At 34.7% G+C, this 18,459-nt stretch overlaps 1 protein-coding gene across 19 annotated transcripts in view; it reads left to right on the top strand.

The window, feature by feature from the left end:
• The window catches only part of Stxbp5l (syntaxin binding protein 5L), a 210,654-nt gene that overhangs the window by 91,030 nt on the left and 101,165 nt on the right, over positions 1-18,459 (top strand). For all 19 annotated transcript variants that reach the window (XR_012909712.1, XM_075962211.1, XM_075962301.1 and 16 more), the window contains 3 exons: positions 1,497-1,575; positions 7,413-7,567; positions 12,406-12,478. Coding sequence is in view for 18 of the 19 variants with exons in the window: in XM_075962211.1 (XP_075818326.1) it covers positions 1,497-1,575; positions 7,413-7,567; positions 12,406-12,478 (307 nt within the window). In the remaining variant the exon portion in view is untranslated. The remainder of the gene's footprint in view (positions 1-1,496; positions 1,576-7,412; positions 7,568-12,405; positions 12,479-18,459) is intronic.

Below are 18,459 nucleotides of genomic sequence, written 5' to 3'. Positions count from 1 at the left end.
GATTTATTCCTATTACTCCCAAATTCAGAAGCTGTCCATGTTGAGAATCAGTTACACATTTTGTCATTAGTTGACTATTTTATACCTGGAGAATTTATCCATTTTCTGTCATTTATCCTTTTATGGAGTCCAGCTGGTCTATCCATGCCCCTGTTTAATTACAGCTTCTACAGCATGTTGTGTGTGTTACTCATTTGCTTCTGGTGCATCACACTGTCATTTTTATGTTTGTATTGTTCAATCTAATAAATTCCAAACATATTAGAATTTAATTACTTCTATGTACCATGACATATATCATATAATACTAGGAATATAGAGAATAGTAACAAATCAAATTGATGATTTTTTATACAATGTTTCATATAACATGGCACTTAAGCATGCTTTAACCACTGACAAATACTGATATAATTAAAGTAAGAAACTGTTTTCTAAAAGTTGTTATAGCTGAAGACTGAACATTAATGGGACTTTACAACCTGATTTCAATGCTTGGGACCCAAATTGCAAAAGGAGAGAACTAATAGCTCTCTTACCTCTATAATGAGTACCCCCTCTCCACATAGTAAATTAATCATTGTAACACCATTTTTAAATGAAGAAGAATGATTCTGTAAGTCTATCATATGCTTTAAGACAGGACTTTCTGCAATATGAAAGTTTACTTCTAGTATAGATAAACTATTGAGAGTTATATAGATTTTATTAAAAGATTTTATCTTTTTCTCTTCCTTTCTTTTTGTTCATTTTCTTGTGGAAGGGAGGGGAAGACACTTTAATGTACTCTTTGGTGGATCTGAACACTCAACTCTCCTGCCTCAGCCTCCTGACTGTTGAGATCACAGTCGTGAATAATATATTTTAATAATATATTTCATTGTGTATGTATGTATCATCAGTCCTAAACTTTATTTTATGAGCATATGTAACTGCAATAATTTTATAAGGAAATACATCCATATTTAGAGATTACAAAGCACCAAAAGGTGATACTTTATAAATAACTTGATTATATAGCAGTCTATTGTTATTATCCTAAAGCATATAGATTTAATAAAATATTAGAATATATAGACTTATGCCAAATATGGGCACTTTAAGAATAAACCACAATCTTTAGATTAAACTGATGTTACTATGAAAATGACCAGTTTAACAATATAATATGACTAAAGCAATAAAATTATTCCAAACTTAATCATCACTGATGGAAATATAAACTAGTGCTTGTCCTATTCTCTTCTGTAAGCAGTATCTACAATTAAAACCGTGCTTGAGCATTTGGTCTCAGTCATGCTTGTATCACCGGCCAATGTAATCTGTTCAGGGGTTGTTGTAGTGCAGTAAGTTACGTGGCTCACCCCAGAGGCTTGTAGATTTCATTTTTTCATTATGTTATTGTTCCATGTTTACATTTCTTAATGGAAATTTTTAAAAAATCTCATGGCTCAGTATAATTTAAGTCAGATTTAATTATTTCTTTCTCTCATTAGGAAAAAGTCAAAGAGAAGGAAGAAAGTCTGAGCCTTGTAAACCGATTCTTAAAGTGGAGTACAAAACCTGCAGGAACAGGTATGTGCTTGTACTTGGTGAATATGTGACTATGTGTCAGGGGCGGGATAATACGTTATCCTGCCCTAGAATTATAAATTATTAATTCTCTAAATCAATAACTTATTTTTCTTGATAATTATGAATATTGAAAATAACAAATAGTGTACTTCATTATATTTATATTAACATCATATATATTCTAATAATTGAGAACTCTTGAATTATTTATAATATAGAAATATTTATTAAGCTTAATCTATGCATCTATTGATATTCCTTATGACATTTAAATATATAGCCAGATCTCTCTGAGCTTATAATCTGACATATTGAAATTGGAAAACTAACCTTTAGTTGGAATTATAAAGTCATGAATATTTTCATAATGGAAAAAGCCTGAATTTTATGATTTATATGATAAAATAACATTTAATACAATTCTACATTTATAGATATCATGTCCAGTATTTCCGAATTTCCTCTTAATTTGTAATAATCACTAATGGCATTTTCCACCCAATATGAGCATAATAAACCTTGCCTGAACATTATTGTTATTTATCATTATTATTATTATGATGATGATGATGATGATGCATGTATAAGACGTGGGTTCTGGGGATCTAACTCAGGAGCCAGGCTTGTGCAGCAAGATTTTTGACGTGCTTAGCCATTTTGTCAGCCTCTAAACAGACTGTAAATTGAAAGTTCCTACTTTATCTTAGTTACTTGCTCACATTGTAGTGTGCTATTCGCATCACAGATATAAATATGTTTGTTAAAACTTCCTCTTCTGAAGTTTTAATAGTATAAAATTGTGATGATAAATTTTCAATACCCCTTTAGCAGTCCAGTTTAGTATAATATACCTAAAAAATAAAATATTACGAATTTTAAAGATTGTGGATGGAAACAAAATCTTATATAACTATTGTCTTTTTTAGAATATTATAATTACAAGTTTTCTTGTGCCTTTAGATTCAGTAGTGTATATCACAAGTTATGCAGTGTAAACTCTAAGGATCTTTGAGGGTCAGGAAATTATATTAATTTTTCCAAACAGCTTATAGCTTTATTTAGTTTTCCTTTTCACTTACTTCAGTGTTGACTGTCCTAAAGGCTATAATATCTCTTGAATTATCAATTAGTGTTCAATATTTTTATAGATTACAAATCTTGAAAATGAAACAGCAAAATGAGAACAAATAGTTTCATGTGAAGCCTGAGATGCTTTTTGCACAATAAATCTCAGGACCCATGGACTTTAGTGCTTCTTCTTGGCTACAAGGGTGTTATTTTGAAAGTGTACTCCTGTGCTGTGCTCAGCAATGTTCAGGTTGATTCCATTGGTTTTAACTATATACTACACACTGTGTAATTTGATTTGTGAGCTAAACCATAACTTACTACCAGCTTTTTAATTTGGTAGGCTCTAGTAGCAAAGACCAAGACAAAATACTAGTGATTTTTGAATAGCACGAGAAGTAGTTTGATGGATGTTTGTCTTGGGGGAATGGAAAAGGGACAAGGGTATAATCGAGCTGTAAATATTATCACATTTCTAGCTTTTTATTGGCTTTTTTGGGCAATTAAAAATTTTAAAGAAATAAGGAAAAGGAACACCTTGTTGAAGGCCATGGAGAGAAGAGCTATCAAGAGAGAGGTCAGAAAAATTCCTTAGGGAGAGAATTTCTGAGATAGGTGTTAAAAGGCGAAAGTAAAGTAGCCTTTGGGAGCCAGGGCTCAAATGAAGCAGTGTGACGCCACAGTTAACATCACTGACTTTACAGTAACATGGCTCTGAGATTTTTAATTATATCATAATCTTTAGTTTCATCACTAATAATACCTGATTTACTATGTTACTCCATGAAAACTAGATGAAATAGTGCATAAGGCATAGATTTTCACGACTAAGAAGGCACACTCAGGTTCCTGATAAATCAAATCACCATTATAATTATATTAAAACCATGGTATTCTACGTTGTTAGCAGTATTTCATTACTCTTAAAGATTTGTTTTAGCACTTAATATCCTAACTATAATAATTCTATTTATAATGTGAAATGTGTATTTTATAGGTCATACTTACTTTCATTCCACTTGAATACAGTGCATGCAGACAATTTTGTTTTTATTTTTGTGGTTATTGCTTTAAGTAAAAGTAACCTCTGGAAATTTAAAGCAAGGGAAAAATTTGGAGGTGTACTAGTCTGAAAAAGAATGAAAGATGGGACCCAGAAACAGTACAGTACTCTACTGAAGGTTATATCAAAGTTAGACTGTACCTTAATTAAGATACTGTTTCTTTTCATTAATTGTTTCATATATATATAGAGGAACACACACAATCACACACACACGTGTGTGACCCCATATGTTCTTGTTACCAGATAGTATTAGATTTTTAAAGCAAGACGTGTTTTGTTCTTTTGGTTTTTGTTTTGTTGTAAGTAGAGAATTTGTTCAAATGCATTGCCACCCTCCCTGATTAACACTTCAGACAGTTTGGCAGGGGCCTTGGGAATGCGTATCTGTAAAAAGTTCTGGTTGGTACTGGATCACATTTTTAAAAATTGATACACTGATTAAAATAAAATGGTAAGAGATTAAAATAATAGGAAAATAAGGAGATAATGATGACACAGATATCTAGAGCCTAGGAGGATTAATAATGAATCCATCTTAGTCATTGTTCTATTGCTGTGAGGAGACACCATGGCCAAGGCAACTCATAAAAAAGAAGCATTTGTGTGCCTACATTCACTACTTGAAAATAAATTTTGTTGTATGTACTGCAGGTTTATAATACAATGCTATGGGGTAGATATACTTCAAATGATAGGAAGTGTGCTTCCTAATACCAGATTAGTGGACTCTTTACTTAGTCAAATTGTTCATGCTAAGCCACTCACTAAAATCATCCCCAATGCAGACTCAGAGAACAGAAGAGCTCTTTGTCAAGACATAATTTTTAAAAATTAGAAAAGATATTTTATATGTAAATGTGATAGGTATATTAAAAATTCTATTGGTTTTGTTGTTCTGTAGTCAGCAATAAATTAACTAATAATTGCATACTATAAGACAGAAAAGAGGAGATACAGTGATTTATAGAAACAGGCAACTTCTTTTTAGCAGATAGAGTGGAAGTATATTTTTTAGAAAAGCAGACTTTCAAAGGACTTGAGGCAAAGACTCTCTAGTTCCTTTCAAATGTATTTGGAGGGGAATATTCTCAATCTGGTATTTACTTGTTGAAAATACTTCTTTATTAACATAAAATATGTGTATTGAGTTTAGAATAGAAAATGAAAAGTTATTAAGCTATTTATAGAGAGCTACAATATTTATAATCATCAAAAGAAACCTCATTGAGTTCATCACTTTGTGTCATTATAAGAAATTATGAGAATAAGTATCTTAAAGTAAGAAGACCCCTTTGGCTTTAGGTTGCTTTAGTCTGTCACTGGGTGACGCCATTTATTTTAGTATTATGTCAAGGCAAATTAAAATCTTCACAGTGGAAGGAAAGTAGCTTACATTATGTCAAACAGAGAGAGAGAAAAGAGGAAGCCTATGCTGGTACACTTTCTCATTCTTTTTTTTTTTTTTTTTTTTTTTTTTTTACATTTTGATAAGATTTTAATAAGTTGAAAATCTTATAAACTCACACTACTTGCCAAACATAATCATAGGGCTCAAACTATCACTGAGCAGTGCTTTCTTTTCAATTCAAAATGAATGTTGACAAAGCATTTTTTTTCACCTTAATCTGTCATTTAGTCAGCTTTAAAGCTATCATGGATGTCCTGCTAGTATTGTACAAAGCTATAGGCCATAGACTCCATTGACACTAGACTGCATTTAAAAGATTCCAGAAATGTACTGGTGCCCTGTTTTGACTTTTACAACTTTTTTTTTTTCTTTTTTTTTTTTTTTTTTTCTTCTTCTTTTTTTTTTCTTTTTATTGATAAAAGGAGGATAAAGAAAAGAAAAAAAAAACAAATTTCCACCTCCTCCCACCAGCCTCCCATTTCCCTCCCCCTCCTCCCATTCTTCTCCCCCTCCTCCCACTCTTCTCCCCCTCCTCCCACCCCTCTCCCCTTCCCCCCACTCCTCTCCCCCTCCCTTTCCAGTCCAAAGAGCTGTCAGGGTTCCCTGCCCTGTGGTAAGTCCTAGGTCCTCCCCCCTCCATCCATATCTAGGAAGGTGAACATCCAGACTGGCTAGGCTCCCACCAAGCCAGCACATTGCGTAGGATCAAAACCGCGTGCCATTGTCCTTGGCGTCTCATCAGCCCTCATTGTTCGCCATGTTCCGAGAGTCCAGTTTTATCCCATGCTTTTTCTGGTAACAGTCCAGCTGGCCTTGGTGAGCTCCCAGTAGGTCATCTCCACTGTCTCAGTGGGTGGGTGCACTCCTCGTGGTCCCGACATCTTTGCTCATGTTCTCACTCCTTCTGCTCCTCATTGGGACCTTGGGAGCTCAGTCTAGTGCTCCAGTGTGGGTCTCTGTCTCTATCTCCATCCATTGCCAGATGCAAGTTCTAGGATGATATGCAATATATTCGTCAGTATTGCTCTAGGGTAGGGTCATTTCAGGTTCCCTATCCTATTGGACAACACTACCAACATTCAGCATAGGTCTTCCCTCACTGCCTATACGTGCTATTCCACATGGCAGTTGTCTCTGTACATGCACTAACAGACACATACAGGAGTTCCTTCCTTTTCCCTTTCCTTTTCCCTTTCCCTTTCCCTTCCCACCTTTCTTCTTTCTTTCTTTCTTTCTTTCTTTCTTTCTTTCTTTCTTTCTTTCTTTCTTTCTCTCTTTCTTTCTTTCTTTCTTCCTTCCTTCCTTCCTTCCTTCCTTCCTTCCTTCCTTCCATTCATATCTGTTTTGAAAATGTATTCTCTCATATATTACATTATGACCACTCCATTTCCCCTCCCTCCAGTCTTCCCAGCCTCCCCAGCCTCCCCTCTCTCCCAATCCAAAGTCTCATTCCTCAATCCAAACAAGTTGAGAAATGAATGACACTCATTTTATTACTTATTTGTACCTTGAAAAGTAATATATAGACTGAGTAGTGTGTGTGTGTGTGCATGCATGTAAACAATTAAAGAAAAAGGCCATAATTTGAGAGAGAACAAAGGAGGGCATATATGGGAGGATTGGAGGGAAGAAAGAGAATGTAATGTATTTTAATTTCAAAAATAAAAGTCTAAAGTGACACACTAAAATTTTATGTGAAATTACTTGAGTCAGCTAGAGCTTGCTAGATATGCATAAAATTGAGAAGATATTCTATAATAAATTATTATTCATCTACATATTATTTTTCTATCTCCTCATAAACCTTTTACTACAGAAATTTTATTACCTACAATTTTCATTTTCTTGTTTACCATTCTGAGCTTCCCACTGTGATATTTCTCTTTGTATTAAAATTCGCCTCTCTTTCATTTTAGGGACTTGGGTCCCACATTACCACTTATTAGTTTAATATTATAACATAACTAATGTTCTAATGATAGTGATGTAAGATCTGGTAGCCAAATAAAATATAAAAAAGTCCCTTTGAGAGCCAGTGACTCCACTTTCCTCCAGCTTGTCTTTCCCCAGTGCCACTCAAATATCTTTGCACTTACCCATAGTTATTCTAGTAGCTAGAATGTAGATCCGGAAAAGGGAGATGATAAAATGGTCATTGTTAGTTAAGAAACTAGAATCAGGAAGGCCATTTGCATTGTAGATAATCTCCTCTGAACTTATTATTTCAAGGCTTATGTTTTGACTTCATGTTATCTTAAAGAATATAGTCTCATTACCCTTTTTCCCCCTATGTAGTGAACCATTTATAATATTCTCTGGTGGGCTGTCATATGACAAAGCTTGCAGAAGACCAAGTTTAACCATCATGCATGGAAAAGCAATTACAGTACTTGAAATGGACCATCCTATTGTTGAATTTCTAACTTTATGTGAAACACCTTATCCAAATGGTAAGTAGATACAATGAAACATTTAATTTTAGAAAAAAATATCATTTTTAAATGACAAGTTCCTAATGATATTAAGGTTAAATATTTTCAGTTTTGGCAGCAGGTATCCACTGTGGTACAACACTGTGAGCTACAGTTGCTGGCGCAGGTTCTACATTGTACCTACTTGGCAAACTGGAAGTAAGACAGATGTAGTGCAGCAGTACTGGCGTTGCAGGTTCTAATATCAGGTAAGTGCTTTAAACTTTGATAAGGATGGTGGAAGCTGAGCTGGGAGGGTCCGATAGGGGTCCAGGGTGAAATCACTTGGGGAAACTGAGGTCTCCTAATAGTCTCTCCTAGACCAGCTCCACCCATCCCATCCCAATAGCAATCAAAGTTAAAGCACTTACCTGATATCAGTGATCTGTAACTCTGGTGGTGCTGCATCTCCTTCACATCTGGCTTGGCTTCAGATGCAACTGCAGCACATCTGATTACTCTAGGATTGCTGATGTGTGGTTAGTGATTTATTTTACTATGGAGAAGAGTCATAAGACCATTGGGAGGAGAGGTGCAAGTATGTATTTATCATCTTGAGTAAAGATAACAAAACCTTTGTAAACATGAAACTAGTTCTAAACTCATACAAAAATCTAATGATGAGAAAATAAATATAAAAATGAAAATGGTTAAAACATAAACCAGAAATATGAGTTTATGATAAAAACAATATAATAAATATTACTACATTTTCAAAAGGGACAAAAACTTGACTTGGGACGGAATATTTGGATTTATGATTCACCTCTGGATTTATGATTCACCTCTGAAACTTATTAGCTGCTAAGTAAGATACTTACATGTTTTACTTATCTTGTGTAGGAAGGGAATAATTTTACCCAAATATGATTAGTAGAAAGGCAAATGAAAATATTTTGTTAACTATAAAAATATGTATGTCATGTTTCATTACTAAATATGTTGATTTTCTTTAAATTATTTAGCTTTATATTTAAAATATGTAGTAGATAGCAATTATGTAGCACTTTATTTCAAGAGTTATTAGAGATAAATGACCTGCATTTTTTATCAACATATATTTATTGAACATTTCTGTGGCCTCAATACTATAAGTACTTGTTAAGCTTATAGAAATATGAATATAATCTTTACATAAATTGCATAAAGTCTGATGGGGTCTATGAAATAGCCATAAATTATTGAAGTAATGCATGATTATAATGCTGAATTACATGGTTCACAGTATAAATAATCCTCCTCTTTATAGCTGGTTAAATGACTAAAATATTAATATAAAGCCTCAATAGAAAAATAGGATTTAGGCAGACTTTATTTTGAGAATATTGAGTAAAGGTTTTGTAAATTGTGCGGTTTGGTAAGACCAATTTATGGGAAAACAACTAAAGTTTTTGGAGGAATTTGTGAAGAAACAGAACTTTGAAGAAATACTAAGATGAAAGAAAGTACTAGTTTTAATAGTTTTTTAAAAGGAATATATAGGTTTCAAGAGAGATTCTTAAAATCTAAACTGTAGCAAAGGCATTTGTAGGTTATATATATATATATATATATATATATATATATATGTATTTGTTGTATCTGGGCATGTTGTTTTATTTATATAATCTCAGATCTGGGGAGACTGAAGCAAGAGGACGGCCATGAGTTCAAAACCAGCCTAGGCTACACAATATGTTTTAGTACAGTCTCTGTCATAGTGTAAACTGTTCATTTTCTCCAAAATGAACGAAACATTAAAACAAACCCCAAACCACAACATGTTCCATACACAGTCACAGCGTTTTTTAAAAAGAAAGAATAGTAAGAATGAGTAGTTATTAGAGAACAAAGAAGGAAAAAATTCTTACAATATTTGTTCATGGCTTATCACACTATAAATGTTCTTTGGAATTATGAGTATAGTTGACAAAGGAACAAAGGTTAGAGTCACCTAGGAAGAAAATGTGGATGAAACAAAAAGAAAAGTAAAGCCACAGGACTAAAAGCTAAAGTTAAGAAAATTCCTCCTTTAAAGAGCATTGAAATGTATCTGAAATAGAAGTTGAGAGTTCATGGTTGCAAAGATGAGACATATGTCTCATATGTAGTCTCCTGAACATCAGTAGCAATATAAGGATAATTTCTAATGATTTTTAATAAAGTATAAATCTGCTAAACCCTGACTTTTCTACTCTACAAGTGGATTAATAAATTGTTTTTCAGAAGTCTGATAAGGATAATTGAACTTTTCATTTGTCAGATTTGAGGAGAAATGGTGTTAACTATACTTATGGGAATATAAATATAGTAACTGCTCAAATGTGTTTTAACTATTCAAACATTGAATATATCAAAGCACCAGAAAAGAAAGCCTATATTGTACATAATGAAGTTTCTCGTGACCTTTCCCAAGTCGCCCAGTGCTACTCACCTTTTTAATTCTTCTCTTCAAATATGCATATACTTCTTCTTTCTACAAATGACCTAAAATTCTATGTACTGTTTATATTCTTGTGTTAATATATTTTAATTATTTCATAGTAGTTGATAGGGAATTCCAGTCTTTATAGCTACATAGTGATAAATGTCATTCCCAGGCTAAACCAAGTTATGAATAATTTTAATACTGCTGATACTTTTATGACATCTGATGCCGTGACTCATTCTCACAGCTCAAATGTTTTAACATTGTTAATGGGATCATCACCTAGAGTAATAACTGTAATCAGAGCTTGTCAGTTCCCATCTATATTTAGTTGGCCAGTCATCTCTAAGCCTTTCAAATGATGCATTCTCATCAGAATAATAATTGAGATAGAACTTCTCTCACCCTAACTGGTAGGAACAAGGGTTAAATGATGAGACACACCAACCTAAATAGGCACTTCATTGCTATCTATTAGCTATAAATATCACCATGTATTTTTTATATAACTTTTATAGCAGCTTAAGGTACTTATAATTGTGCCATTTCAGTGAAAGAGGAGCTTCAAGTCAAGGAATATAGCTAATATGCCCAAGACAAAATTTTTAGTTAATAGGCAAAGAATTGAACCCAGCACTGATTCCCAAACAATTTTTTAGTAGCCATGATGGTATATAGAGGGTTTCTACAGAGGTGAAACTTCTGCTACCAGTTTCTATTTGTGTAGGAACAACAATAACTTTTGACAGATATAACAATCTAAAATTTTAATTTATCTGTGACTTTAATTCACACATGGTAATGCTTTGGCTATTTTATCTTCTAACACTTGCTATAAACCTAGCCAATGATGTTCCTAAGGAGAGCTGACAAGGAGAAAATAACTAGTTATATGGACCCTTACTGCTCTTCAAACTGAGAGCTAAATTGTATAAAAACAACACTGAGAAACTTAAAGCAATGCTAGAGATAAATAGTAGGAACCATGAGAACGGTTTGAACCTTGGACTGTAGCAGACTAACTATTGTCAGAGAGATAACTATCTAAGCACCAGCAAGTCCTAACTCTAGTTTTCATTTACGTGTTTGCTCTTGTGTTTTCCTCTCATGTACATGTTGGTTGTAAACATGAACTTGTGTAGGTACTGTAACTTCTCAGGCCTGGAAGTTACTCTGAAGGCTGCCTACTTCAGTATTTAAATTTCCTACCCAAGACTTCAGTCCTCCCTCTGTAGAAGACATCTGTTGAGTGATTATTGAGTTTAGGATAAAAGCTTTCCAAACTAGCCAGTAGAAAATTCTGGTATAATGAAAACAAGATGGAAGTTAGAGTTTAAAGTCCTAGGTTTAAATTTCAGTTTAACCACTGGTCGATAAACCTATGCCTCTTTGGCCATGTTTTCTCAACAATATTGAAAAATAACACTCTATAGCTACTGAGAATCAGAGATCATGCATTAAAATGTTTTCTTATGCAGTTATCTAAACCTGAGAACTTCACTTTCCCCGTTTGCCAATTTGCCCATTTGCCCTTTATTGTAAATAGAATCCAATGCTTTCTTTGCCTCTTAACTAAATCCCTGTTCCCTATCTTAACACAAGTTACATTTTATACCATCACCCTTATTTACTCATAGCTCACAGTAGCTCCTGAATTCTTACTTCTTCACTGTCCACAGCTTGCAAACATTCCTGGAACAAAAACTCCATGAGAAAGATTTATCGTCAGTCTTATTCCCCACACAGCCTTTGGGTTTTGAGATAGCTCCTAGGAGCAAAACTAGGTGGGAAAGGAACAGTGGGATATAAATGGATCAAGGATATGGGGGAAAGGAACAGTGGGAAGAGGGTTGGATTTAGAAATGTGAAATTTACCCCAAGCTGTTTGATTTTTGTAGGCTTGTACTCATGCACACAGGAATAGTCTATAGGAGTATATTAAACCATATTGACTCAAAGTACACAGCCAACTACATGTGTTTCACTATCATAGTGAGGTGATTGTGTATCATATCCCAGAGAAGCAGAGTTAGTGAAGTCTCAGTGTGACTCCTAGTGGGCATGGTTCAAATCTAAACCACTAAGGTTATGGATGAGTCTGATAGTGACCATAAGCTTGAAGTGACACTCTCATTCTTTGTTAGGCAGGATTGCCATCATTTCGTGATTTTTGGAATGTACTTGACTATGTACTATACACATGTTCATTTTTCCTAGTTCTATTAGAGATCTTAACATTGTATTTGTCAAATAAACATATTTTATTAAAGTATTCTTTGTCACCTTAGCTCATACTTTGGTTTTCTCGTCATTTAAATAAAATGTATATAAGATAAAGGAAATGCATTGTTGGTGGTTTAAATAAAGTATGCAGTATGGAAACTTTTCAATGTTTTTCTTTCTGTTGTAGAATTTCAAGAACCCTATGCTGTTGCTGTACTTCTAGAGAAAGATCTCATTGTAGTCGATCTGACACAAACCAAGTAAGTTGGTCATAATAACACCAATTACTTTCAAATTCTATTCAGTACAATAAAAATGCAGGAGCACATTTTAGAGAACTGGCATTGGAATTCTCTAGATATTAAGTTTTTTCTTATGTGAAATTTGTCTTTGTAAAGTTACAGAAATGTAATTTGGTTAAATGATGAAAAGTGAAGCAGGAAAATTTGTGTAACAAGAAAATTTCTATTTATCTTAAAAGCAGAACAGATGTTTGGACACAGCATTTATAGACACCCAGAACAAAAGGAATAACATTTTTGCCATTGTTTTAAGCAAAAGAAATTGTTACAAAACATGTACAATGTAACCGCTGGCTGTCTGTTACTCTATTGACTGAAGGAAAACTGATAAAAGAAAATCACATGTGGTGAAACTATTTTGAGACTACCACAGCAGGCTGTTGAAGCCTGGGAATTTTAGGGACAGAAAATGTAGTCTACTTTTTATTTCTATTTTTAAAATGAGGGAATAAATAATTTTTCACCCCTGAGACATAAACATGTAGAGCTGGAAGACAGTGTTCATCACTTTTAAGTCTACTTTTACAATTAATATAAAGGACTAACAAACACCATTGTAAGAGCAGCGCCTTTTTATGTTTCATGTCGCATGTATTCTCTTCCTTCCTGTGTCCCTTGCTCCTCTCTCCTTATAATTCCTCCACTCTTGTGAACTCTTTCTAGCTTCATCGCATAAAACCACACCCATTTAGCGCTCGATTCTGCATATAAGAGAAAGTAGGCAGTCTTTGTCTTTTTTAGTCTAGCTTACTTAGCTTTACATGATGATTTCCACATGCACTCATTTTCCTACAAATGTTAGGATTTAGTTTTTAAGATAATAAAAGTCTAATTTGTATAGGTACTATACTTTATTTGTGCGACCATTAAATTAGAACTATCCATTGGAACCTGGTGGAATCATCAATGAACATAGACTTAAAGACAATGGCTCTCTTTATGCCAGAATCTATCAGTAGCAAATAGTCCAGCTGTGAAGAAAAGACCCTACTGAGACCCTCTTCTAGCTATACTGGATTGTTAAAAGTTCCATTCTTGCACATACTTAGGGAAGGTATCCTTGCTTGCTATAAGTTTGCGGTTGCATAGCTATATCTTGCTGGCTGACATTTTATAGCCTTTCCCTGTATCAGCTCTTACATTCTTTTCCACTCTGTTTCTATTTTCAGTATCCCGTGAACTATGGACAGGATGGTATAAATGTCTTATTTAGGGCTGAACACTCATCCACACATGTTCTCAGTACCCTGCAGCTATAAGGCTCTGTTTTAACCACATTTCACTAAAAAGATAAGCTTCTAGATTAAGACTGAGAGTAGTTTATCTCTGTGTGTATAAACAAATATTTAGAAAGTAGCTTGATCTATGTCAGTACTCTGTTACCTATAGAGAATATGATTTCTACAGTTAAGGGTACAGATTAGATTTATAGAAATAGACATGGATTCTCTCCAGTTGAATAGGTCTCAAATTCAATCAGAAGCTATTTATCCATGTAATGGTAGGGCCTCTATTGCACAAATGGGATCCTCTAGCTCTCCAGGTTGGTTTTTTAGGTCATAGAATTCACAGCTATGTAAGACGATTGATACTATTTGTACACCAGTAGTCTATATAGGAGCTTCTAGAACTATAAAAACTACCTGTCAGGTAGAGGATTCAGATCCCTTGCAGTTTGACTATTTCCAGCTCCTGTGACCATTCCCAACAGGGCCTTTTCTAGGTTCCTGTCTTATCCTAGTATTCTAAATTGAACACACAAAATTAGAGATTTGGAGCTGGGATCTTCATATGAAAGAGAATATGAGCTGTACATGATGGGTAGTGTGGTGTTGGTTTTCCTGTGCCTGGCTAGCCTTAAGTCGGGTTCTAATTTTTTAGAGACACCCTTTTACCTGCGAATTTCAAAGCCTCATTTTCTTTGCAGCTGAGTAAAATCCCACTGTAGCACATTTTCTTATCTAGTCATTAGTTGGGGCACATCTAGACTGTTTCAGTTCCTTGGCTATTTTGAACAGAGCAAATAGAAATGTGGACAAGCAAGTATTTCTGTAGTAGGGGATACAGTATCATTTGTGTTTGTGTCTAAGAGTAGAATAGCTGGAGTGTGTGGGAGTTCTGTCTTTGACTTTTAAAGCAGTGGTTCTCAGCCTGTGGGTTGTAACCTTTTGGGGATCAAATGACCCTTTTACAAGAGCCAAATATCCTGCATATTGGATATTTACATTATGATTCATAAAAGTAGCAAATTATAATTATGAAGTAGCACCAAAACCAATTTTATAGTTGGGGTCATCACAACATGAGAAACTGCACTAAACGGTCACAGCATTAGAAAAGTTGAGAAACACTGTTCTAGAAGAATCTCCACACCAATTTTCTTAATGACTACAAAAGTTCACATTTCTACCAACAGCAAATCCTATTTTCACAAATCGTTGCCAGCATTTGTTTTCATTTGGTTTCTTGATGATGGCCATTCTGACTAGGGGTGAACAGAATCTCAGAACAGTTTTACAATTTGCATTTCTCTGATGGCTGGTGATAAATACTCTTCAAAAGTGTTTATTAAGCATTGATATTTATTACTTTGAGAATTCTCTGTTCAGACCCATAGCTCATTTTAATTGGTTTTTTATTTCCTTGTTTATTTAGTTTTTCATGTATTCTAGACATTAATCCTTTTGTGTGTGTGTCTATGTGCACACTCATCCATGGGTGCATGTTATTACAGTACTCCTTAGTACTATAATTCTGTTAAATAACTTGATATCTGGTATAATAATGTCTCTCTTCTTTTTGCTCAGGATTTCCTTGGCCCTCCAGTGTCTTTTATGTCTCTATATTTATTTTAAAATTTTTAAAAATTTCCGTGAATAATAGCATGGGGATTTTGATTAGGATTGAATGAATCTGTAAATTTTTTGGTAGGATTATCATTTTAACATTATTATAACAGTCCATAAGCATAGGAAAACTTTCCATCTTCTAATGTAATCATAAGGTGTCATTTATTTATTTATTTTGGTTTTTCCAGACCGGTTTCTCTGTAGCTTTGGAGCCTGTCTTGGAACCAGCTCTTGTAGACCAGGCTGGCCTCAGACTCACAGAGATCTCCCTGCCTCTGCCTCCCTAGTGCTGGGATTAAAGGCATGTGCCACCACCACCTGGCAAATTTTAAAGTTTCCATTGTAGAAGTTTTTCACCTCCTTGATTAGGTTTATTCTGAGGGTTTTTTTTTAAAGGCTCTTACAAATAGAATTATTTCTGTGATTTCTTCCTCAGTGTGTTTCATTTTGGTATATAGATAAACTTTTGATGTTTATTTTTAATCCTGACACTTTGTAGGAAGTATAAATTTTAGTTCTAGGAGTTTTCTGGTTGACTCTTTAGTGTTTCTTATATGTAACATCATATTATCCAAAACCAAGTTTGCTTTGAGTTATTTTCCTATTTGAACTTCTTCTCATCATAATGGTCTAGCAAGACATTATATATTTTATGGAACAGTAGTGGAGACGGTGGACAACTTAGTCTTCCTGATTTTAATGATATTACATTGAGGTTTTCTCCATTAAGATGATACTAACTTTGGATCTGTCACATGTAGTTCTTACACATAAATGCACATTCATACCAACCTTATTTTCTATGAAACTTCTCTCATGAAAGAAAGTTGAATTTAGTCAAAGTACTTTCTGAATCTACTGATGACTATATGAGTTTTGTTTTTTAAAGTTCAAAGAAAGAAAGGGTACAGTCAATGTGAGAACTCAGGGAGGGCAGGTGAGGAGTTGGGAACTCTAGGGAAGAAGAAGAAGAACCTACTTAGAGGCTAGGTCTGCTCAGGGTCCTAGAAAATACCAGCAGTGAGTTTGGTGGTCAAGAGAGAAGAAATAAGAAGGGACTGCATACTGGCAGGGGGTTCTGAGAATGGGCCAAGGGGAAACTGGGTGGTTTAAGGGTAAGAAGGTAAGGAGTTTACCTGGAGGCAAGAGTGGCAGTGGAGTCCTGAGGAAAGGCAGGCTTGTCATTGGGAAGCCTATGGGAGGAGAGAGGGTCCTACTGTAGTGGAATTTCATCTGTATTTTAATAAATAATGTTTGTTTGAGGATCAGAAAAGTGAAACAGCCACACTAGCTAGCCTCAGACCAAGCAACAATGACGCACACCTTTAATCCCAATAGCCACACTAGCTCATCATAGAAACCAGTGTTAGTGGTGTATGCTCTTAATTCCAGAACTAGAGAGGATTATAAGACAGGAGGGGACAGCTCTCAGTCTTGGTCTTATTCTGGGATTCCTGGAGGCTAACCTCAGAGAAGCTGGGTAAAAAGAAGGACCCTAAGAGGGGCACACATGGAGGGCCCCATGAAGGGAAAATAGTGAAGATCACCTGGGTTAACTGAGAGTGGGTGAGAACTCTCACATCTTGATTAACCCATTGCTATTAATGTGTGTAGCACCACAAGGTGGTGCTTACCAGGAAGGATTCTAGCCTACATCTGTCTCGGTAGGAGAATCATGGTGACTGCCTCACTTCCCTTCTTCCCAGCATTCCATTCTGTCTACTCTGCCCACCTAATTTTCTGCCCTATCAAAAGGCCAAGGCAGTCTCTTTATTAACCAATGAAAGTAACACATAGACAGATGACCCTCCCCCATCACTTTATTGTACAGAATTGTTTTGGCTACCCTGGGTTTCTTGTTTTTCCATATGAAGTTGAGTATTGTTCTTTTGAGGTCTGTGAAGAATTGTGCTGGGATTTTGATGGGGATTGCATTGAATCGTTAGATTATTTTTGATAAGTTTGCCATTTTTACTATGTTGATCCTACCTATCCATGGGCATGGGAGATCTTCTTCAATTTCTTTCTTTAAAGACTTAAAGTTCTTGTCATACAGGTCTTCCACTTGTTTGATTTGAGGTACCCCAAGATATGTTATTAGTGGCAATTATAATTATAAATGATGTTTCTCTGATTTCTTTCTCAGCCTGTTTATTATTTGTATGTAGGAGGGCTACTAATTTTTTGAGTACTATATTGAATATATATGGAGAGAATGGACAGCCTTGTCTTGTTTCTGGTTTTAGTGGAATCAAATTGAGTTTCTCTTCATTTAGTTTGACGATGGCTATTGGTTTGCTGTATATTGCCTTTATTATGTTTAGGCATATTCCTTGTATCCCTGATCCCTCTAAGACCTTTATCATGAAGGTTGGATTTTGTTGAAGGCTTTTTCAGCATTTAATGAGATGATCATGAGTTTTTTCTTTCAGTTTATTTATATGATGGATTACATTGACAGATTTTTATTTAAATTTTATTTATTTATTAAAGATTTCTGCCTCCTCCCCGCCACTGCCTCCCATTTCCCTTCCCTTCCCCCAATCAAGTCCCCCTCCCTCGACATTGACAGATTTTTATATGTTAAACTATCACTGAGTCTCTAGGATAAAACCTATTTGATCATGGTGAATGATTTTTTTTATTTATTCTTGGATTCAGTTTGCCAGTATTTTATTGAACATTTTTTTTTTGCATCAATGATCATGGGGAACATTAGTCTGTAATTTTTTTTCTTAGTTGTGTCTTTATATGGTTTGGGTGTGAGGAAAACTGTAGTCTTATAAAAATAGTTTGGCAATGTTCCTTCTGTTTCTGCTGTGTGGAACAATTTGAGGATTATTGGTATTAGCTTTTCTTTGAAATTCTGGTAGAATTCTGTGCCAAAACCATCAGGCCTTGGGCTTTTTTTGGTTGGGAAATTTTGATGACTGCTTCTATTTCCTTCGGGGTTATAGGTCTATTTAATTTTGATATGTGGTACATATCCAGAAAATCGCCCATTTCTTTTATATTTTCCAATTTTGTTGAGTGCAAGTTTTCAAAGTATGACATAATGATTCTCTGGATTTCCTCAGTGTATGTAGTTAT

The sequence above is a fragment of the Microtus pennsylvanicus genome, chromosome 1 (assembly GCF_037038515.1).
Source record: "Microtus pennsylvanicus isolate mMicPen1 chromosome 1, mMicPen1.hap1, whole genome shotgun sequence".
Taxonomy (NCBI): domain Eukaryota; kingdom Metazoa; phylum Chordata; class Mammalia; order Rodentia; family Cricetidae; genus Microtus; species Microtus pennsylvanicus.
This window is presented reverse-complemented; position numbering and strand designations above follow the sequence as displayed.